Below are 23766 nucleotides of genomic sequence, written 5' to 3' on the forward strand. Positions count from 1 at the left end.
CAGCACAGTTTGTCACTTGCAAGGATGCTTCCACGCTTGGGTGGAGATGGATGGGGCAAGCAACTAGTCCCTTTTAAATACTTCTTTTCACAAAGTGTCTGCCATTAATTACTAGCATGGACAGTTTTATTGCTCCAGTGTTTTTTTGTACTACAACTGAACTCAAAAGCACTGATTACCCAATTTAGTAAAGAATTATCATATGGCATAATATGGCATAATTTGGATACTATGACACATACTGATTTGCCACTAATTTACCTTTTCTATATATCTGTATTATCCATGATCCTTGTTCCATTTTGTCTGAGGAAGTGTGCCAGCACATGAAAGCTCACAAATTGAATAAATCTTTGTTGGTCTTAAAGGTGCTATTGGACTCAGTTTTTGTTGCCCTCACTCTTCTTGTTACAGCACTCCCAACCTAATTTTTCAGGTGCTGTCTGTCACAGAGTTTAGGAAGTGGAGGGCATTTTATTTTACACAACCATTCAACCACTTTAATCATGTCTTGTTAGTTCTTTTAGTTGCAGTTGATGCCTTTGGACCATGGAAAGGACAGCAATGAGAATATTTTGGCTTTTGTCCAATAAGAGACCATTTTGTAGATCTATTACCACAGTTGTCTTTCATCAATATTTTGTTACATATGTTACATTAGTTTGACCTTGTTTAATTTTACTTCTTACAAGTCAATACTCTTCCTATCTTGTAGAAGTTAGAACACTTTGTTTGCTCAGCCATTCTTCAAATGAAAATGAACAAACAAAAAACAACGGAAGGTTAACTACCAGTGGGGAGTACCTGCCTTGCTTGTGGAATGTTTGGTCTGTAGCCTATTCTTACAAAGGCGTATTTTTCGACAAGCCCTGAGTTTGTTTCTTCTTACCAAATAGGCCAAAGCTCCATTTTAAAATTATCCCTTCTTCCTCAGTGCAAACACTGAAATGCATGTCTGTTTGTGTTTTCCAAATGAAATATGTTCCTGATTTCCCCCCACTTTACATTTCCAAGTCATAGTGAGATATATACCCTGGAGTGCATTTATGTTAGAATGCTTTAACAGGCATTAAACAGGTAGCAGTGGGACCAGCTAGGTAGCTGCATTTCTGAATGATGCAGTTTCACAAAGCAAGTAAAGGGGGAGGTAGGAGAGTAATCCCTGGGGAAATGTGGTGTCAAATCCAGAAATCTGCAAATTTCTTCTTCAGAATTAGCTTTACTTCATTTGGATTTTGCTTTTCATGGTTTGTTATTCTACTTATTTGTGCTGCTATCAGCTAGAAAAAACTTCTTTTTGCTTACCTTAGCCCTTCTTAACAGAATCTATTTCCGTTATTCTTGTCGTTCTGGTTGTTTTGTGTTTATCCAGCAGAATGCAAGTCATGAGTTGTAAGTTTTAATGTAACATCCTGGCAAAAGTATGTTTTATTATACTGACTGTGCTTAACTGTGCTTAGGCAGATGGAAGTAAATTGTTCACATCACTGTTCACGTCACACACTTTATTTTTAGTGGGATTTAAATAAATATGTCATTGAGTTTGGTGCCAGTTTGGTGTAGTGGTTAGGAGTGCGGACTTCTAATCTGGCATGCCAGGTTCGATTCTGCGCTCCCCCACATGCAACCAGCTGGGTGACCTTGGGCTCGCCACAGCACTGATAAAACTGTTCTGACCGGGCAGTGATATCAGGGCTCTCTCAGCCTCACCCACCCCACAGGGTGTCTGTTGTGGGGAGAGGAATGGGAAGGCGACTGTAAGCCGCTTTCAGGTAGGGAAAAGCGGCATATAAGAACCAACTCTTCTTCTTCTTCTTCTTAACATACTAGTTGTTCAGAGGATATTCACATGCTTTTCTCAAGTCAGTGGGTTGAAGACCAAGACAGGATCAGTCTTTCCCCATGGTCTCTTGGATGGAAAGTACTAAACATATGTAAGCAGTTTTAACTAACTCAATCCTCTTTCTCTGGTTAATTGAAGATAGGCTAGATCAAACTGCATTTGGTTAGTCCACTGAGTTAATGGACCTCAAAGTCCAGGACTGAAGCCAAATTCTGTTTTCTTTGTGCGGAAAGCCTTGTATTGTCATCACCTTTTTCTATGTTTGAGAGGCTGGTAAAATATTTTAAATTGGACTGCAACGTTTGAAGGCTTCACAGATGAATGCTGTGGTGTTTAACTAAAATGAAATTCAAAATATATAGTACCCAAGAAGTATAATTTTAAGATCCAAATCAACATTAGGACTCGTAACCCACAGGGAAGATTATACTGAAGTTTTTAGTTCCATTTCCTTAATTTATCACTTGGGAAACAACATCAGTTTCCTGTTGAAGTACATGAAATGTATACATTATTCCTTTGTGGGAATATTTGTGGTCAGTGAAGGAACTTGAGGCCACTGGAATCCTTGGAATTCTCGCTGAACTCTTTGAACAGCATTAGGCCATTCCCTCCATTGCTGCTGCTCTTCAGCATCCTTTGGAGAATCCTCCGTTCTTTCTGCCTGAAACAGGGTATCTCTTTACTCTTTCTGAAACAGTCAGCTAAAGAGGTTGCTCTAAGTGTTAATTGCAGTGCAACGTGTTCATATTGTGGGTAGGAAAAAAGATGCTTTTCTGCTTCTGTCTTTAACTATTTCTATTAGGGATGGGCCCAGATTTGGAAATCACAGTTTGGGTTCGGAAAACCCAGTAATTCCACCGAGCCAAATTAGTTTGGGATGCAGAGGGCTGGTGCCCCCAGGATCCTAGAGATGTCAGAATCACAGGGTACCTCCAGTCACCTACCAGCCTACCAGACTGGGGGCTGTGAGTTATGGACACCCAAACAAAGTGCCCCCAGGAAATTGTTTTTCAGGGAAATGTCTGGCATGCATTCTGGTGTGTATAGAATGGCCCCTAAGCAAGTTGGACATCAAAGAGCTTCTCCTCACTAGCAGTCTTTAAGCAGAGACTGAATAGATACTTCTCATGGATGCTTTAGGTTGATCTTGCATTGAGCAGGAGATTGAACTAAATGGCTTGCATGGCCGCTTCCAACTCTTATCATTCTGTGTTTCTATAAACTAATGGCACACCTCCCCAGGATGCCTCCCTACACTCCCTACAAGTTATGTGCGGATTGGATTTTGGGGGTCCAAGTTATGGACAGCCCAATGAGGTTCCCCGAGGAAAGTGCTTTTTATTGAGATGTCCGGTATGGGTTCAGGAGTGTATAGAGTGGGACCTGTGTGAGCTTGAGGCATCAAACTTGTGATGGACCACCCTGGGTTGACCCCACTATATGCCCTCTCCTGGCAGCTTCTGAATTACAAATCACCAAAGAATGCCCCCTGAGGAAAGTGATTTGGGGGAAATGTTGTCAGTTATATATTCATGGCCGTAGAATTGACAGGACAGATTGTATGTGACCTAGGAGGCATCAGACTTGCAGTGGGTCTCTCTGGGATGAACATTCCCCTCCCCGAAAACATGTTGGAGAGAACTGTTGCTGGCAGTGATGCAGATCAGTGTGTCCCTGGCTGGGCCCATGCTGTCTTTAACAACCAGATGAATTTAGAGGAGCCAACCCCCTCTGCCCTGGTCTGGGAGCTTCCTGCATAGTAGGTGTCTGAAGTGCTTTGCAATGTACTGCAGTGCAGGACCAGCCCTCCCACCTTGCCCAGGAGCCACCCTCACAATTGTGGATGGCTGCACCTCTCTGAGCCCAGTCTCACATGACAGTCAAGGTGATTACTGAGCAGGGCCAACCCTCCTGCCCTGGGCCCATGAGCCACCTGCATGGTTGTGCATAGCTGTGTCTCCTCAGCTTCTCCTCCCACCATAGTCAGGGCGTCTGTAGAGCAGGGCCAAGTGATTGTTTCCTGACCCTTCCCCTTGTCCTTTTCCACAGCATTGGCAATATTCCAGTGAGCATAACCTCTTGGAGGGTGACTTGTGCCTCACCCTACTGAGTACGAATGGGCCTCTTCTGCCTCCCACTAGCAGCCAACCCTCCTGCCAGCAGCAACAAACTGGGGTGTGCCCTTTGCAGGTGCCTATGGAGAATGGTGGTGGCCGAATGTTGTGGGTCCCAGTCCCTCTGAACACAAGTGTGGCACACTCCACCATGCACGGGTGTGGAAGTATTTCCATGTGGCAGAGTGAAATTATGCCGCCATGCCCCTGATTTGAGCAGGTGGGAGACACAGCTACTTCCAGCATTGGGCCAGGGAGTGCTAGATGGCAGTTTACTGACGGAAGTAGGTGCAGGAGAGAGTTGGGAATCATGGGATGGAGATGATCCCCCACCACTCTCCAAGTCACTGCCATTAGGCTCTTCACAGTCCTTCTTTCTAAACAGATTTTAGATTCTGTAGCAACACCAAAAACTCTGTGGACATGTACAACACAGGGGAAGTGGGTGCATAGATTCCCAATAATGTGCTGGGGGGATCCTTCTCTGAGGGTAGGCAGTACTCATCACCCACAACCACTTGGCACAAAGGAAAGGGAGGCAGGCTGGGAAACACAGATCACCCCTCAAAGAGAAGCAGGTCAGTAAGGGGATTTAAATGAAGAGCAGTGGTTAGTAAAGTCAAGAATGGATATAAAAGAAAACTACAGATGACCAAAAATCAAAAGCATCCAAATGTGTGTATGTGTGTGTATGCACATGAGGATAAAATGGCAGAGAATTGAAACACCCCCCCCCCAGCCTGAAAAAATACCCAAAGAGTCTTAATGCAACCCAAACAGGGTGTGTGAAATAAAATGAAAAGATAAAGGAAGGGAAACTATCAAGGAAACAGACATCTGGAGAATCCCACTAAATAAAAATTCTTGCTATGTGAAAGAGGAATATAATCCTAATTTGTCCACCCTTTGCAGCAAGCATACGAACAAAAACCGAAACACAACACAAAGGAACCAGGGGCAAAGGAAAGCCCCCTGCCCCCTGACTGAGTAAGCTAGCTAAGCAATCCCCTTCCACGCCGACCAGCCGAGCTTTTTCACAAGTACACTCTCTCCATTCAAAACCATAACACCCACAAAGGGAATGTGTGTTCATTGTACAGTTATATAGATCTGAGTCCCATTGGGATGAATGCGAATTCTGTTACTGGCAGGCAGCAGTGTCTGTCAAGCTTTGGAGGGTCTCTATTTGTGTTTCTAAGACTGGAAAACACCCCCTTTCCAACACACACATATAATTGCATAGCATTTTTGCGATAGAGTTTCTGGATGGTTTGCATTTTTCAAACTGCCCAAAGCCATGCCTAAAAGCTCGGAGATTTCTTCACATGCGTGCCGAACATCACCTCCCAAGCCCCAATCCAGCCAGAATTCATCACTGAGTTTTGGCTCCTCACATAGTTCGTGTCCATCCCTAAATGTTATCTTGAGGCGCAAGAGATTAACACAATAGGGTGACTTTGTTCCAACTGGCTCAGAAATGTAACACGTTTCCCATTTCCCATACTTCTGCCCACTGCATATGGAAGTCTGAGGATTCAGGTGCAATGTTTACTTTTATTAATATGAAGGGCATTGTTCAGCTAATTTGGCAGGGAAGTGTTTGGCGGATATTAAGGCACTTAAAATACCCTGATGCTTAATAGAGATGCTTCATTTTCTGTATGACAACGCCTTAAATTTTACACAGGAAAAAGAAGTACAGATTTTTTTTCTGTGTTAATGAATAAAAGGATTATTGCGTTTTTGATGTTGGAAAGTTTTGGTATGGACTTCTAGGCGCATTTGTGTCTAAAAATTTACTGTTATTAAGTAAACCAAAATTGTAGTGTAGTGATGAATCAAGGAGTATTCCTGTTGATATACACAATCAACAAGGTCATTCTTTGAGTTATTGCTAAGGTATGTAAATCCACTGCATAAAGAATTGAGCATTCTGGGCAAATGCCAGTTTCCCTGTTCTCCAGGAATGAAATCTGATCCTTCAGCAATATTTTGAAACCTAGTTAGAAGGTGCTTTTATAGCTGTTATAATTTTTTCTTTCTTTAACAGAAATCTGGTAAAGAAGTACTGTCCTAAACGGTCATCCAAAGATGAAGAACCCAGGTAAAAATTAATGTCAATTATTTTTATTAAAAGTGCCAGACAAAACCAGACAATTGTTCTAGTCAGTTTATTCTAAGCAGGTAATTTGAAAGTGTCCCCATCACTAAATGCAGGTTTACATATGTATACCTCATTGATCTGAGAGATGTAAATGTGTGGAGAATTCTGTCCCCCAGAGAACTTTAAGATCTATAGACCAAAATCTGTTCAGAATCCCCAGCTACGAGGAGATTAAATTGGCCTCAACCAGGGCCAGGGATTTTTGGACCCTGGCCCCAGCCTAATGGCACACTCTACTGAATGAAATCTGAGCCCTATAGGACCTTGTTCTGCCAGGCCTATGGTTGAGGCCAAAATGATGTCTGGAAATGCTGGCCTCCATGCCGGAAATCTATCAAATTTACTCCAAGTAAGGGGTCTTATGACCTTCCCCCTGACCTTTCTTGTAGTAGAGAGAAAAACAGGCAACAGTTGGTAATAGTTTTAATGTTTCCAATTAACTAATTTAATTAAGTTTTAATATTGGATTTCATTCTATTTATGTACTCCTGTTTTGTTGTAACCCATCCTGAGTCACCAGAGAGAGGGCGGGTAATAAATACAATAACAACAGCAACAACAACAATAACAAAATGGGGTCTTCAAGTTAACAAAAACAAATAAAGCATGTTTCTCTAAAATTTTAAACATCGGAGAAGGATTGTTGGAAATAGTTTCATGAGCAGCTTACAAAATGGGACCTCCTTGTTTCCTCCTTTTTGTTGTACCCATTGATTCCCCATAAGATTCTGTTCCTGGAGATGTGCAATGGAGGAGGGCAATCTACCAGCAGAACTGCTGTTTTAATGTTGGTACACCAACAGAAGAGTTCTTCTGGATCTATCCCTAATACTTCTGAGAGTAACAGAGCATTCTATAAAGGGCAGGGAAAAAATAAGCCAGCATAAAAGTATTAGGACTGTAGTGTTCTGCCTTCTGGCCCTAGGTGGATCTTTCCTTCCTTCTCCTTCTCCCAGCAGACCCCCGAGGCAGAGTCACAGGAGGCTCATAAACAAAATGCTATGAGGGGCTGCAGTGAACAGAAGGAATCCTGTATCAGCTGAGCCTTTTGAAAATTCATGAATGGAAGAACAATTTTTCTTGGTTTTCATTCTTGATTGCAACCCTCCATGCTTAACAGCATTTTGACCATGAAGTACACAAACTCTCCGCTTCAGCTTTTTGGACAGGTTGAGAGAGGCAGAAAATATCAGCTTTGTTCAGTTCATAGCATTACAACCCTTAGGTCTCTTGCAGTGTAATCGTAAGCAGAGTTATACACTGAAGTCAATGACCTTCGATTGGTTTAGCACAGGCACTTTGCTGCAGCCAAAAACAGCAAACATGGCTCTCCTATGGAATATGCAGGTTTGAGATTGGAAAGTACTTTCTGCAAGAGATTGAAAAGAGATCTAAATTTTTAATTTTTTTTCTTCAAAAGTCTAGACATGTAATTTGGGTTGTTATTCTTCTGTCCTCAAGTGGGATAACCTTTTGCATTGGAAAACACCGCATGGTAAACAAAAGTATGAGTACCCATTCCTCTCTGAAGCTGCAAAGTGCTTTAGAGCAGGGGTAGTCAACCTGTAGTCCTCCAGATGTCAATGGACTACAATTCCCATGAGCCCTTGTCATTGTTTTCTGGCCGGGGCTCATGGGAATTGTAGTCCATGAACATCTGGAGGACCACAGGTTGACTACCCCTGTTTTAGAGATTGTCATAGATTGTGGGCTTGCTATGTGGGATGGCTTTTTTCCTTCTTTTTACGTGTTTAAGGAATAACTTTCTACTGTTTTGTACTTCATGTAATCAGTACCATTTCAGCATACTATAGGGGGTGAACCCACAGACCCTTTTTCCATTGAAAGCATCATTCTATCAATACACTGACTTGCATTGCATGGCTGTTTTAAGACAGATGCAGATAAACTAAGGTTATTCCATTGTTGCCTTGGAAACACAGCATAAGGAGTATGTCCAGGTTAGAGAGCATTTTTTCTCATGTCTTTACAGTTCTTTTAAAAAAGGAAACCCATCATTCAAAAGAAGATAACAGTCATAGTTACTAAGGTCCCTGTGGATCATCTAGCCTAACAGTGAAACACTGAATGGAGTTCAGTTTTTTACAATGTTAACTTTTATTTCTCATTAAAGATAATTGTGAGCTCCTGCATTATACTCTAACATTTTCTAGGAATTATGGATAATATACTTCTTGCCAGTTCTGATAATGAGAGTTCAGGAGGCCAACGTTAGAGAGGGCACACATTCCCACACAGGTTTATGAGAGAGGTCTGTTTTAAATACAGTGACTCTGTTTGTTTCTTTCTCCCCTTTTCACATACTCTCTACCCTTACTTTTTTTCCTTCCTCCCCTTCCTGCTCCCCCTTTTTTAGTGCCAGCAATAAATAGTGTGGCACCTTTCCCTCCATCCCAGGAGGTGAGCAGGCAAACAGGCAGCTGTCTCCAGAGCTGGTAGCAAACTTGTTCAGTAGATCACCCATCGGGATGCATGTGAGTGGTATGATTGGCATGTTCAACCCTCAAGACCAAGCAAATCATCTCTGCAACAAGTTCAGCTTCCCAAGCCTAGGAATTTAAGGCTATTTCTAAACTCAGTCCTTCCATTTTGCATCTTAGGATGTACCAGTATACTGCAGGGCCTTCCAGGTAGTATTCTTTATTCTTTTCTACTTCTTGAAATCTGTCTCCATAAAAACTGTGTGTGAAGTGTGCGTTGGGCATCTTCATTGTGTGTCTCTTCCAGCAGTTGAACTAACATTTGCCTAAGGCAGGGATAGTTAAACTGTGGCCCTCCAGATGTCCATGGACTACATTTCGCATGAGCCCCTGGCAGCATTTGCTGGCAGGGGCTCATGGGAATTGTAGTCCATGGACATTTGGAGGGCCGCAGTTTGACTACCCCTGAAGGCATCAATACCATGCTGATCTATTTCATTAATCCCTTTATGAAATAAAAATTGTAACCTTTTTTCCCCCCTTTCCTCTGTGTTTTACCAGGTTTACCTCATGTATAGCCTTTTATAATATCCTTAATGAGTTAAATGACTACGCAGGACAGCGAGAAGTAGTAGCAGAAGAACTGGGATACAGGGTATATGGAGAACTGCTGAGATATTCCCAGGAACTCAAGACTGAAAGGAAAATGGTAAAGAATTCTTTTTTTAGTTGGCGCTGTTATATTGCTAAGCTGTGTGTGTGTGTGTGTGTGTGTGTGTGTGTGTGTGGCAACAAATTTAGACTGGCCTCTTCTGCTGGATGAGCAGTGTAATATACATTTTCTCTAAGCATTATTAAAGTTGGATTTTTTTAAAATCATTTTTCTTTACTCTTAATATAGTATTACTTTCTGTTCATCTTTACCCATCTGAGCTTAAATAAGTTCTGCAGTTTGTATATATATATGTATTGATATCTTCTCAAAGTTATTTTAACCATTCTTGTTCAAAATTTTGCAGCACCTTCAAGAAGGTCGAAAAGCTCAACAGTATCTTGAAATGTGTTGGAAGCAGATGGATAATGTGAGTGTTCTTTCCTGCCTTCCTTTCTTTCCTGTTCACCTTAGGATTATACATCTTGGTTGGCAATTGTTGGCAAATAAAGGAATTGTGTGTTAACCTAGTTATCACTGACCCATCACACTGGTTTCCTTGTTAAACAGACAAGATAAATTACTATGTCATCATGGTGCTAATTTCTAAATAAGCAGGGCATTATTTATAGGAATAGTGACTTGAAGGATTTACGAACTAGGATTCAGTTTAGAATTTATTGGACATACCTCCCAGCCCCATGGCTCTGTTGTGGTTGCCCAGGGCAACATCTTAATAGAATGGAAGATCTGAGTAAATGGTGCAATCAGTTCTTTTCAAACTTGTGAGAGTTTTGTCAGTGATCTATAAGCTCAGAATTGCTCAAAGAAATTGTGGTAGTATTTATGTTTAGTAAGGGACTTGTGCCAGTTGTTACTAGGGAGATCAGAGGCATGATGATGGTTCATAGCACTGGCACAGCCTTTGCTGCTTTTCATATATTTACCCCACTAGCATTCCAGTTCATGTGACAGAGTGGAGGCATAGTTATTTCCTCCATATGAGACAGGCAAAGTGTCAAGAAGCCCATATGTATGTCCAGATTTATGCAATCCTGTGTTATCCATCACATACACATCCTCTGCACGAAACAATTTTTCTTACACATGACATATGCATAATGGAAGGGATGGGCCTCTGCCATGCAGACTGGAGCATTGGCCTGGTGAATGTTTGAATTAAACCGACTCTTTTAAAAAATCTTTTTATCTGTGTCTTTCTGTACAAAGATGAGGTAAGATGTATTAATACGGTGCAGTAAATAACAACTGTGACTGTATTGTGCTGTAATGTGATCATCTGGAAAGGCCTTGGCTCATTCCTTTTTCTGCTAACCAGAGTGCTATATGCAACCCATGTTTCCTCTCCCTCCCATTGCCTGTCAGTGTTTCCTTGTTGCACCATGGGCTGCCTTCTCTGGGAAGCGGCATAAGCATCTTGAAAACACTGCCCTAAGGACTTGGTGGAATGGTGAGGAAAGAAAAGTCAAAGTCACACAAGGTAGCTGCAAAGCACTTAAAGAGCTTTACAGTACATACCGCAGGCACTCAGGGGTAGTATGAAATGTTACGCTCTGAGCTATAAATATGTATTTCTAAAATAAAATAGTACTTTGATCTGTAATGCTAATATGCCTTCATTACTTTGTAGAGCAAAAAGAAATTTGAGAGAGAGTGCAGAGAAGCAGAGAAGGCTCAGCAGTGCTACGAAAGACTGGACAATGATACCAATGCAACTAAAGCGGATGTTGAAAAAGTAAATGATGCTATAATTTTTGAACACCATCACTCTGGTGGAATAGTGTTATGTTTTTTACAGGGCACACTGAATGAGTATTTTGACCAACCTAAATATCATCACCTCCGTAACAATTGGCAAAAGGAAATTTTAGTAGACTACTTTTAATGGGTAAACATGACAGAATCTTTTCAGATATACTTCTCAGGAGTACATGCCATACTTGTTTATTTTGTTGGTGCCTGAGCACTGCACAGACAGATCAGTGGAGCTGTGCTCCCTTAATCAGGCAGTCTCTCTTACTCTTATTTAGTTATCCTAGATTGTTAAATAATATTTTCAAACAGTGCTTTACCTTTTCTTCCAAATAGTTACAAGCTAACATTGTAGAGGATATAAAAATGGTTATGAATGTTCATATATGATAAAATACTCTATGGCCCTGCAAAATCTAAGGAAAAGATACCTTAAACATACTAAAACATACTAAAATATTGCAAATGCTAACCAAAAATTACACTTTTGTGTGTGATGAACATGTTGCTAAGTAATATTGTATTTAAAATACCAATAAGACTTAATTATCTGTGTGTCTCTTGTCAGGCCAAGCAGCAGTTAAACTTGCGTACACACATGGCTGATGAAAACAAAAACGAGTATGCTGCCCAGCTGCAAAATTTCAATGGTGAACAGCACAAGCATTTCTATATTGTCATTCCTCAGATTTACAAGGTAAGTCTTGCATTTTCTGTGCAAATAAATTAGAGTTTCTAGGTGTACCTCAGGTTTTCAACATACACAAGTAAATATATCGCAGCGACTGTTCCTTTTGGTTTAGCAGATCTATTTTGTTAACAACAATTCTGAAAGCTGCACACCTGAACCTTTGCTTGGATTTCATGGAAAATCTCTGACTGAAGGGATTTCTGTCTTTGGAGTGGGACTTTGTCATCTCCTGCTACAGCCCAGAGTACCCCCTGTGCTATTTTGATAGGGCAGAGGCATTGGTATTAGACTGCTAGCAACCTGGTTGCTTTTCAGACACAAAATCTTGTTTGACACCATGATAGCAGAGAACTAAAGGAAGGCCTTAGGTTTCCTAGGTTCAGTGTCAAGAATCCCACCATGATTGTTTTCTGTGGATCAGCATCTTTATCAAGAGAGCTATGTAAGCAAAACACTTCCTTGTCGTACTCTCTAATGTTTTCAAAAATGAAAAATCTGTTGTTTGGATTTCTTAATACTTCAGAAATCTGAATACATTTTTGAAGAAACTTTTTTTCCAGGATAACAGTGTCAGCTGTAAATGTGTTTTCCATACTACTAGAAAAACAAGTAACCGTTGGAAATGGGTATTTAAAATATTTTCAATCACAATTTTTCTTGTAATAAATAGAGAAATTAATATAGGAAATGGTTAAATTTTATAGTATGTTTGTACTGAATATCTGAAGATCAGGTCCTCCCTGCATGATTTATTGAAGAAGCAAAACTAAAATAACAGAGATGTGACCCAATACATATAGACTGTCTACCTATAAAGTGTATCAAACTGTAAAGGATGCTCAGGTATTCTTTCTTGTCGTTGTAGCATCTTCAAGAAATGGATGAACGAAGAACCATCAAACTCAGTGAATGCTATAAAGGGTTTGCTGATTCTGAGCGCAAAGTTATCCCGATCATCTCAAAATGTTTAGATGGAATGATTTCTGCAGCAAAATCAGTAGATGAGCGTCGGGTAAGTTGCACTGGTGCTGTCACATCTATATTAAGCACATAGCATTAGAAGCAAATCCATCTAATTGGATCACGTTAACTGATAATGATCACACATGGCCACATTAGGAAATAATACAGATAACACACTTGCAGAATTAGTGATCCATCAAGCTGAAAGAGACCCACCAATCTTGTGCTGTGACCCCCTTCTCTTTTTGTTTTGGGCTGGGCCTCACCAGGCTTTGCAGACTGGAGGTTGGTTTTAGCCCTTCTTGGGTCTTTGTACGGTTGCGTGAATTCTGTTTGGGAAGTAATAAATTTTGCACTACATGTAGGTGAATGTAGAGTATTTTGGTGGTTATTACAGAGATCCCCCCCCCCCCATTTTCTCTCTTTAGGCTAATTCATAGTGTACCTTAATGCCTGCATGATAGACTCTGATTACAATGTTTGCCCAGTTTGTTACATGATGCTATTCTTCCTCTTAAGCTATTCAGCATTTTATTGAGGGCATTTTGTTTGTGTTACCAACTGGAATGATGAACCATGTCAGAGTTTTATATTTAGTCACCTCATTTTTATACAGGTGAAGCTGTATACAATTTGGGAGTTTGCCCATTTGTTGGGTGGAGATTGGGGATATGGAAGAATAGGACTCACTGGCTATTTGTAGTTTCTATTCTTTCTGCAACTTCATCATATCTAAATTGCTTTAAGTGCTGGTGCATAACAAAGATGCAGAAAACTTTTTTCTGTAAACGGAATTAAGTCTGTCTGGAAAAGTAATGATTTCTGGAAGTCTCTTTTTAGCTATGCATGTTGCATCTATTGGACTGTTAAATCCCTTCAATTAAACCATTAGTGTTTTGTGTAATCATTTTATAAGCTTTGTATCTCTCCCATCAAGGACTCTCAGATCGTAATAGACTCCTTCAAGTCTGGTTTTGAGCCTCCTGGAGATTTTCCCTTTGAAGATTACAGTCAGCACATTTACAGGACTGTTTCTGATGGAACAATCAGTACACCAAAGCAGGAAGGGATGAAAATTGATGCAAAAACCACTGTGGGCAAAGCAAAGGGCAAGCTGTGGCTTTTTGGAAAGAAACCAAAGGTAAAAAAAAATTATGTACACATTTGTACATTGAATTTGTAATATTTGGCTATTAGAGGATCAAATGCCATCTGTTTGAAACAAAATACTGTTCCATGCCACATTTATATATCTATTTCTCAAGTGTGACCCCATAAATAGGTTTTGATGTTAAGCTAATGATGAACTTTGTTTTACTGCTTGTATGAATTAGCTGTTGTATCGAAATGTTGGTAACCTCCTCAAGCAAGCTATATGCATATGTAGATCTGTGGATTGGGGCCACACTTACCCCAAACAGATCTTTCTGCAAACTTGAGGAGTCCCCTATGTTTGCGGAAAAATCTGCCCACCTAAAAAATACATGGGGGGTTTAAATTTCCTCCAAATAAAAAAAGCCTTCCCCCTCCCCAAGCTGGCAGTGAAGGAACCAGGTAGCAGCAGCATTGATGGAGGTGTGGGGGCGTGGTAGCTGGGAACTGTGCCAGCCTAGCGGCTGTGATGGTAGAGGAAAGCGATTCCCCTCCCTGCAAATATCAAGGGTCCCCAACTTGTATTTCTAGAATACTCACTGCCTCTTGTTCATATTGGCAGAAGCATCAGCTTAGTAACATAAATGGTTTATGATCTACAACCCCCACTACTCTTGGCAGTGCAGCAGCAAAGCCCTAAGAAACCTCAGATATACTTAGACAGGAGTACTCCCTAGCTGTTGTAGGTTGTACCATGTGCTAGTCTGTCATCCAAGAATGCCTGGGCTTTCTGGTTCTTGGCTACCAGGGCTCAGAGGTAGAGAGCACTGGTCAGATCAGTGGAAGCAATGTTGCTTTGTACACGCTTGGTTTTATGAAGTTGGCACTATATCGTGTTCATTCAGTCCTTTTATGTGTTGGGTGGAATTCTGCTTCTGTTGGGGAGATGCTCTGTCTTCACTGCAAGGTTAATAATTCTGTTGAAGCAAATGCTTTCTATATCTCTGTATGAAGAGATCTGAATATTTAAAGGGAAACCAATACTTGAACGTCTTAGGAAGTTTGAAAGCACAATGCTATGAAGACGAAGTTGCAGATTTCTATTTCTAGGGGCCAGGACATTTTAAAAAACAAATTCTTTAATCATTATAAATGCGTGTATAAATTTATAGCAGAATGCAAAATGTCTGAATGCTTCAGATACAGGAACAAACAACCGATGCATAACATTTATTTAGTTTTCCTGGCAATCTTAGCACTGGAGAGGGAGAATGGGGAAGGATTTCTGGCATTGAAACAGGGTTTTTAAAAATCTTCTTGGTTTACTTTCTGTTTTTTTTTTCTTTTTGAAACATGGATATGTATATCATAGCTATGCAGAACACCAAAGTCTGCTGTATCCTCTTTTGTGTTGAGTAATAATTATTCAACAGTGAATGCTAGTTGTTCCACTGCATTGGTTTTTCTGTTACATTTGTTATAACTTAAACTGAGTATTTTGAATTTGTGGCATTATAACCAGAGATTCCACTGGTAAAGATTGTATCAAAATGTAAGTTTATTATCTGTTTCTATGTAAAAAGGAAAAGACAGAATTTTCAGATCACTTTGAATGTTTGCCTTATCTGTTCCTTTCTTTATTTCTGTATCAGCCACAGTCCCCACCCCTTACCCCTACTAGTTTATACACGTCCAGTACTTCTAATGGTTCTCAGTATCCCATATTCTCCATTGAACAAGTGCATTATTGCATGAGTGAGATAAAAACAGGGAAGCCCAGAATTTCTTCTTTCAGGAGCCTCAAAAGAGGGGTAAGTTTTGTCATGGGTCATAGGTGCATGATGGCCGCTATGAACAGTGTGCTTGTGGTGTGGCTTTTGAAAAACATTCTCCATTTATTATAAGGCTCTTGACTAGCAGTGATCTGATTAGAAGTCATCATGCTTAGTTGTTTGCTGTGTAATAGTTGTGCTCAGCTTAACAGGTTTGTTGGAAACATCTGCCTCTGATTCACAGTCCGTCACAACCATGTGTGTACAACCAGTAATGTTCCATAGGCAAAGGCACTTTGCTGATTTTCAACTAAGGATTGTAGACTTTCCTCATGCTTCAGACATTTTACAATTCCACTCTGACAGCCACCTACATCTCACCACTGCCCTGCCCTTCCCAGTGATCTCATGGTTGTCATCTCTCTTCTTATCCACCACTGTCTTTAATCTTCCCAACGATCTTGTGAGATAGGTCAGGCTGAGAGATGCTAACTCATTCCAAAGATCACCCAACAAGCTTTGTGACTGAGTAGTAGTTTGGACCTAGGCCTTTCCAGTCTGAAGTCCAGCACCAATCACTACACCACACGGGTGGGTTAAAGAGCTGGATTATGCTGTGGGAGAAGCTGGTTCAAATCTCCACACTTCCATTGGAGCTTGAAGGGGTGACCTTGGGCAATTCGTGGGTTTTTATTTTAATGTAGTAAATATAGAATCATATATGTCTGATTCTGGATTTTTCAGGAATTTTTTTTTTACTTAATTTATACTTTGCCTTTTTCTTTAATGGGAACTCAAAGCTGCTTAAAGTGTTCTCCATTTTCAACACTCAGAGATAGGGTAGGTTAGGCTGAGTGTGAGAGACTGACCTGAGGTCATGCAGCAGACTTCCCTCCCAAAGTGGGAATTTGTACCCACATCCCCCAGAATTTAGTGTGCAGTACACTCCGCCACACTGGCTACTGGGTACGTGTACCCAAGTGAGAGACATTTGCCTTCCACTTGCTTACCTGCCTGTTGTACTCTCAGCTTAGTATTGTTGTTCATTTCATTGTTGCAGTGGGGCCTGGACACAAGCCACAGGAGCCAAAGACAGAAGGTTATTTTGATTTCACCTTAACTGCCCTCTGGTGGCCACTGAGTTTCAGCTTCTACCCAGCAACAGATGGCACATAGAATGCCCCTCTTAAGAGGTTATGTGTGTTTTTATGAGAATACGGTAAATTGTTTGCATCTCTGTTATTATTTAGATGTATATGTTAAGCCATGTTCTGTGAGTTTTCATAAGTTCACGGACTACATATTGCACAAGCCCGTACTTAAATAGCCATTTTCTGAGAAACAGTTACAGAAGAGCCCCTGTCTCCCTCCAGATTAAGAGAAAGAGTATGCAGGTCTGTAAAGCAAGATCTCTTTCTTATAATATAGTATGATTTTTAATGCAGTGTGTTCCAACAGTAATGGTTAATTTATTTTAGCTTCCTGGGGGAGGGGGGTTGTTGGGGTTTTTGCTGTTTAGTAAACGTCACTTCATAAATTATGGATTCCTACTAAATGCCACATTCTAAGATAAATCAAGGAAGTGCATTTACTAATTTATAATGGCATATTCTGCAAATGGAATTCATTCCTGGGACAATTTTGAGCATGTGCCTAGCACCACTCATTATGTCACTGATACTGAGTGCTTTTACCCACTGTGGCCTGTGAAATATATAATTATTTATGAGATGAGATTAAAATCCTTATGTACTAATAACCAGAAGTTTGACTATGTCTGCCACATTTTTAGGAAACTATACCTGAACCCAGTCTAATACTGTGTATTGGCTGTAGCTGTGCTGTGTTGATCTTTAACAACAAAGAAAAGAAAAGCAGATCAGAGTCCACAAAGATATGCTAAGTAATTCCAGTTAATGATTTCCAGCGGTCTTACTGTTGTCACAGGTTTCATTGCCGTTTCTTTTTCACTACATTCCTTTTATAGAATCATAGATTTGGAAGGGGCCGTACAGGCTACCTGGTCCAACCCCTTGCTCAATGCAAGATCAGCCTAAAACTTCCATGATAAGTGTCTGTCCAGCTGCTGCTTAAAGAGGGGAGGGGAAACTCATTATCTTCTTGGGCAGCCAATTCCATTGCTGAACTACTCTGTATGTAATTTTTTCCCTCATACTGTTCTACAGTAATTTCAACACATTACTGCCAGTCCTATTCTTTGCTGCCAAAAGGAATCTCTCCCTTCCTTCCTCTAAGTGACAACCTTTCAAATACTTATACAGAGCAATCATGTCCCCTCTCAACCTCCTCTTCTCCAAGTTCCTCAGCCTTTCCTCACAGGGCTTGGTCCCCTGATCATCCTCATTGCTCTCCTCTGCACCCTCTCAATTTTGTCCACATCTTTTTTGAAGGGAGGCCTCCAGAACACACACAGTACTCCAGATGCGGTCTGACTGATGCAGTATACAGTGAGACTATGACATCTTGAGATTTTGATGTGATGCCTCTGTTGATCCAGCCCAAGACTGTGTTTGCATTCTTTACCTCTGCATTATGCTGTCTGCTCATATTTAGCTTGCAGTCCACAAGTACCCAGCATGTTCAGATCTTGTTGAACTCTTCTGAGAAGTTCACAACACCTCCCAATTTGGTGTCATCTATAAATTTAATTAATAGTCCCCCCACATCTTCATCCAGATCATTGATAAAAATGTTGAAAAGTACTGGACCCAGTACTGAGCCCTGTGGTACTCCACTGCTCACCTCCCTCCAATCTGATGACATGACCCTGGCAACTACTCTTTGGGTGTTGTTTTCTAACCAGTTCCCTATCCATCTAACCATCCAAAAATCCAGTCTGCAGTCCTCCATTAGAACATCATGGGGAATCTTGTCAAAAGCCTTGCTGAAATCCAGGTAAACATCAACTGAATTCCCACAATTTAGTAAGCCTATCACTCAGTCAAAGAAAGAAACCAGGTTCATCTAGCAAGACCTGTTGGAGACATCTCCATGCTGACTTCCCCTGATCACTGAATTGTCCTTCAGCTGTTTGCAAATCATCTTCTTTAAAATCTACTCCATTATCTTCCCTGCAACTGAGTCAGACTCACTGGTATGTCATTTCCCAATTCATTTCTCCTCCCTTTTTGAAGATTGGGATAACATCCAGTCTTCTCCAGTCCTTTAACTTGTCTTTCTTGAGTTAGTACTCCACAACTCAGTAATTTCTCTATACTGAATCTTGACTGTAAGGAGCCTTAATTCTGCATTCAGAATATATTATTGTCTATGTTTAGACAATAGGCCTTATTGTCTATGTTTACTTAATTGTTGAAGCTTTGTTCTTCTACAGTTTAAGTTTTTAATAATTGGTTTTTATTGTAAGAGAATGTACAGCTAGCAACTCTTCTTCAAAAAGAGAGGAAGCTGACAATAAGGAATTAGTCATCAGAATTTTAAAAAAATTAAAAACCCCAGTAACAAAATCTGTTCTTCAGCAAATTACTTGCAGAAATTGCAATCATTCTTCCTCTATTCCATCTGTCTTTCAAGGAGAATGTAGTCTATAAGCCATAGAAAATGTAGAGTAATTCTGATCTGAAATAAAAAGTTTGTTAATCATATTTGAGAACAAGATTGAGTGAAAGTGATTAATTATTATCAAAATTCTCCTGCTCCAACACTTCGTTCATATAACCATTTAAAGAGGAAGCAAAATGTTTCTTCGGTTTAACAAACAAGTTGAATCCAGAGATGCTTTTGTGAGGTGCACTATGTGTCTTACCACATTTTTATCACAGGCTTGTTCCAGGGAGCCCAAAGTGTCTACCTTCCTCCATTTTCTGTTCACTACTAGGCAAGGGCATCAACTGGAGCATGAACCAAAACCCTCACCAAAATAGCTGTAGTCAAACTGGTTGTGCCAGCTGCTGGCATGGTCCTCCGATGACCCTTTACCTGATTTCTGGATTGGAGGTTTGTGGTAGGGCTGAGTGTGTCTGCTGTGTTCAAGTCAACGCTCATCTTAGCAGATATGCTGCAGCACCTCTTAATGTTCCAGGAAGTGGGGTAGTGATGGACTTCTTGCTGTCCTGGAAACATCAGTGGTGTGGTATTTCAAGTTGATAGGCAGCCCTGCCCACCATTTGGGAGCAGAATGGTAATCTCCATCCCTTTGGAAGAGCAGAAGGTAATCTGGCATGTCGGGCTGTGCTAGGGGGAGGTTAAACTGCCCCTCCCCCACAGCCTGACAAACAACTGATCCTGGGGAGAGGCTTCACTCCCTGGGATCAGCTTGGGCTGTGTGAGGTGGGGGGAGATTTAAAACAGTTCCCCCTCCTGGCCAGGCTGTGCCAGTCAGAGGAGTCAGGCTTGGATGGGGGGAGGATCTGGCACAGAGATGACTGCTCCTGCCTGTCCCCCCCTCCCCCAATCCTGACAGGGGAGCCAGAGCTGATTCAGCTGTTTCTTGAGCTATGCAAGGGGAGCAGTCGCTGCCCCATAGCCCAAGGAACAGCTGACCCTACATAAAGGCTTCTCTCCCCAGGATCTGCTTGGGCTGCCCCCCCCCCCCCGTAGACCACTAAACAGCTGATCCTGGAAAGAGCTGGTTCAGCTTTTTAGCTGGATTTTTAGATTTTTCTTGCAGCCCTTTTGGCCTGACAGCAGGGGCCCCTGGGCCTCTTGGTTGTCAGAGGGCTCCAAGCCTTTCCACCACACCCCCTTTAGCTTGCCCTATGAGTAAAAGCAGCTCTCTCAGCCTCACCCACCTCACAGGGTGTCTGTTGTGGGGAGAGGAAAGGGAAGGCGACTGTAAGCCACTTTGAGCCTTTGGGTAGAGAAAAGCTGCATATAAGAACCAATTCTTCTTTTTCTTCATTGGGGGGGGAGGGGTTGAGTCATCTGGGTCCGGGGCTTGGAAATACCCTGAACCGACTTATCCAGGGTCATCCAGTAAACTTTATGGCTGGGTAGATATTTGAACCTGGGTCTTCACAGTCCTGATCAGGCATTCTAAACTTCTATGCTGTACTGTCTCTCCAAGCATCATTGATAGCATTTTTCAGGTCAAAATTTGATATGAGTGCAATTGAAAGGGAAGCGTAAAACTTTTATAAGCAACCCTTCTTATTAGTGTAGGTCAGGGTTAGTCAACCTGTGGTCCTCCAGATGTCCGTGGACTACAATTCCCATGAGCTCATGGGAATTGTAGTCCATGGACATCTAGAGGACCACAGGTTGACTACCCCTGGTGTAGATGATAATTTGACTAAATTGCTTGTGTCACATGGCTCCAGTTCCCCAAGAGCCACCCTGTTAACTTTTTTAATGGAAAAGAGCAGTGTAATGGTCTGTCCTTATGAAACAATTTATTTCCCTTTCATAAAGTATTACTAAAGACAGTATTACTCAAGAGCCTTGAAGTTTCCTTCAGCCATCAGGAGCACATCCAGCTGCAGCTGGGCATGACTGAAAACAAATGAAATCTTCAGGGACGTATAGGCTGTTGTTGACATCACCCATCCAAATGTAATAATAAATACAGCTGTGTGTTTGCTTTTGTGACTGCAGAAGAATAGAGAGAGAGAAAACCTAGCAGATGTCATTTGGTAGAAATCAAGAGGCAATGTGACCTGGGAAACCAGCCACATGAAATGAATAAACATTACTTTTGTCTTTCCATTGCTGTCATTTTCATGTTCAAATGATTCAGCTCTTAAAACATTCAGGGTGTCTTCAGACATCCCATTTGTGAGGAGAATCAGCAGGAAATCATTGGGCTTGCGAATTTCTCTCACTCCACTTTCATGTTGAGATTGAAGACTACCTGGTTTAGATCTAATCACACTTTGTCATGAGATCTAAATCTCATTCTTTTACAAATGACTGTTTATTGTCTTTGATCCGTGACTAGAATACTTTTACGGGCAAGAAACAAACCACAATTTATTAATAGAATTTGAAAGTCAGGGCACATTGTCTTTTTTGTCATTAGTTGTAAACACGTAAGTCTACAGTTTTGAGATAGCTCAGACAGCTATAAGCCTGATGACTATGTTTTGTTCAGGGGCGTGTAATTTTTTTCAATGTTATTTTTTGGTACAGGTCTGTTGGACAGGGGGCAAATTTAGGATTTCTGAAAAATCCCAGATACAAATACCAATATTTGATTTATTTATTTTTTTTAAATATTGATTCATGTTTCTGGTCCAATAGACCCAAATAATAAAGCCATATTTTTTTTAAAAGCCAGCCTCCTCCTGGGGTTTGCTTAGCTTCTCCTGAAGCGCAGTTTAAACTGTGCTGCTAGAGAAGCTGGCCCTAGAATCTGCATGCAGCGGGGCTGTCTTTCTCTGCTGCGTGCAGATTCTTAGGGTTGGTTTGGTTTCCCCTGCAGCAGATCCTGGTTGGCCCCATTTCTCCTGCAGTCCATGCCAAGCAGATGCTTTACCACTAAGCCATGGCTTGCCCTGACTGATGCTACAAAGAGTGCCACACACATAATTTCAAGGATAATTGTTAGGATAGAAAGTAACCTCAGTCAGGCTTTTCTTTAAGTCTTTGGATACCAGTTCTCCAGAGTTGCATTTGCATCTTCCTACACTGTCGGTGCAACTGACCTTCAACAGTGTCATAAGGTCCTGTTATGTGACAACAGGGTTGAGTTTCTAGTCTTAACTGTCCAAACAGCTACTTCAGGTTATGCCCAAAGGTACTTGAATCTTGACATTCTGACTGTCATAAATCACACTCTGCTTGTGAAATATCCCTCTGTTGTAGAAGCTCTGCAACACAAAGGGGTACTAACTGAAAATTGAAGGGCAATTCCTGCTTGGGTGTGCTCTGCTTGGCAAGCTGAGTTCTGGGCGTTTGGGGAGATCGCTTAGGATTTTGTTGATAGTAGAGCAGACCATTCCCATCATTTAATACTGCTGCTTTGTGTGGTGTTCCTGTGTGCTTTGTTTTTCTTCAGTGTGGCAATAAGTGTTGTACCTTTTTTTGAAAATAGCAAGGTTAAATTGAAGTTTACATTTTACAGGCCTACGTGCATTGACTACAGTAGCTGGTCATCTCCATAACATGCCAAAGGCTGTATATTAAGTTGATAGCTGAAAGTGCTAAGAATGTTATAAAAGTTTGGCATTAAGGATGCAATATTTAAGAGTAAACTCCTCTTTAATTCAGTGAGAATGAGTTGGCTGCTTTGCATTTAGAATTCTTCCTAAAGAGCAATCGATCAGTAGCATGTGAATAACTTCCTGTTTCTTTCTGTTTTCAACTGACCTGGTCAGTGGTCGATAAAGACGGTAAGGCCTGTGTGCTGGTCTGTCTGCTGTACTTTGTAATAACAGCATGAAAATAGCTTACTGAAGTCGTCTCCATTTCATAATTGCTTTGAGTCAGTTGTTGAAACGCTTATTCTGGTCACTGTACATACTTTCCTTTGTTGCTTTCAGTCTCATGATTATTTGTGCTTTCTGTGAACAAGACAGACTCCTGATTTGTACTGATTACAGATCTAAGATCACTTGTAGATAAGGTAGTTCAGCCAACAAATGAGGTAGGTTCTTTCATTGTCCCTATCGAATGAAAATAAGGGGGTTGTTTTGTATTTAGAAATGATGGCTTTTAGTACCACTGGATAGTAGGCATCAACTCCATAGAGTAGAATTTTAAATAACAGATTAGATTTCTGCCAGTTTTTTTATGTGGCAGAAATCAGTGAATTGCAGTCTTTCCTAACATATTTCATACAAGTAGTAGATTTTCTAGGCTGGCCCATAAATAAATGAATATTCTGATCTTAGGAGTTGATGTGAGAAGCTACTGTTGAAAGATTCTTTGTTTTGAAATCTGTATCACTTTTCAATTTACTGTGTTTCAAGCATACAATAAATCAAAATTTCACAGCTAATACTACTGTGAAAGTTCTATGAAATATGAAATGGAATCTGGTGTTTAGAACTTGGTCTGTAATATCCATAGGAGCGACATTCATGTGATTCAAGATGAATTGGGGCATCCTTTTCCTTCTCTAAAAATTAAAAATTCATCCATCATATTGTTACTGAACTATCAGATGCTTTTGTGTATGACTTAAAAGGACTTAGCTTTGTTTTTATAACTGGAGCTTACAGGTATGACCAGAGGTGAGGAGAGGAGAAAGAGGGCAGTGAGATACAGAGTATACCTCCTTTACTTTTTTAGGGTTGTTAAAGAATACATGAAACATTTTGAAAGAATATGAATTGAGA

General features: G+C 40.9%; 1 protein-coding gene across 3 annotated transcripts in view; it reads left to right on the plus strand.

Annotated features, from left to right (window-relative positions):
* FNBP1L (formin binding protein 1 like) overlaps nt 1-23766 on the plus strand; it is a 95908-nt gene that overhangs the window by 60815 nt on the left and 11327 nt on the right. For 2 of the 3 annotated variants that reach the window (XM_077332925.1, XM_077332926.1), the window contains exons 3-11: nt 6011-6064; nt 9127-9274; nt 9585-9647; nt 10869-10973; nt 11559-11687; nt 12547-12693; nt 13582-13785; nt 15389-15547; nt 22804-22818. In XM_077332925.1, coding sequence (XP_077189040.1) covers nt 6011-6064; nt 9127-9274; nt 9585-9647; nt 10869-10973; nt 11559-11687; nt 12547-12693; nt 13582-13785; nt 15389-15547; nt 22804-22818 — 1024 coding nt within the window. The remainder of the gene's footprint in view (nt 1-6010; nt 6065-9126; nt 9275-9584; nt 9648-10868; nt 10974-11558; nt 11688-12546; nt 12694-13581; nt 13786-15388; nt 15548-22803; nt 22819-23766) is intronic. The other variant, XM_077332927.1, reaches the window with a different exon arrangement.

Source organism: Paroedura picta, chromosome 4, assembly GCF_049243985.1.
Source record: "Paroedura picta isolate Pp20150507F chromosome 4, Ppicta_v3.0, whole genome shotgun sequence".
Lineage (NCBI taxonomy): Eukaryota > Metazoa > Chordata > Lepidosauria > Squamata > Gekkonidae > Paroedura > Paroedura picta.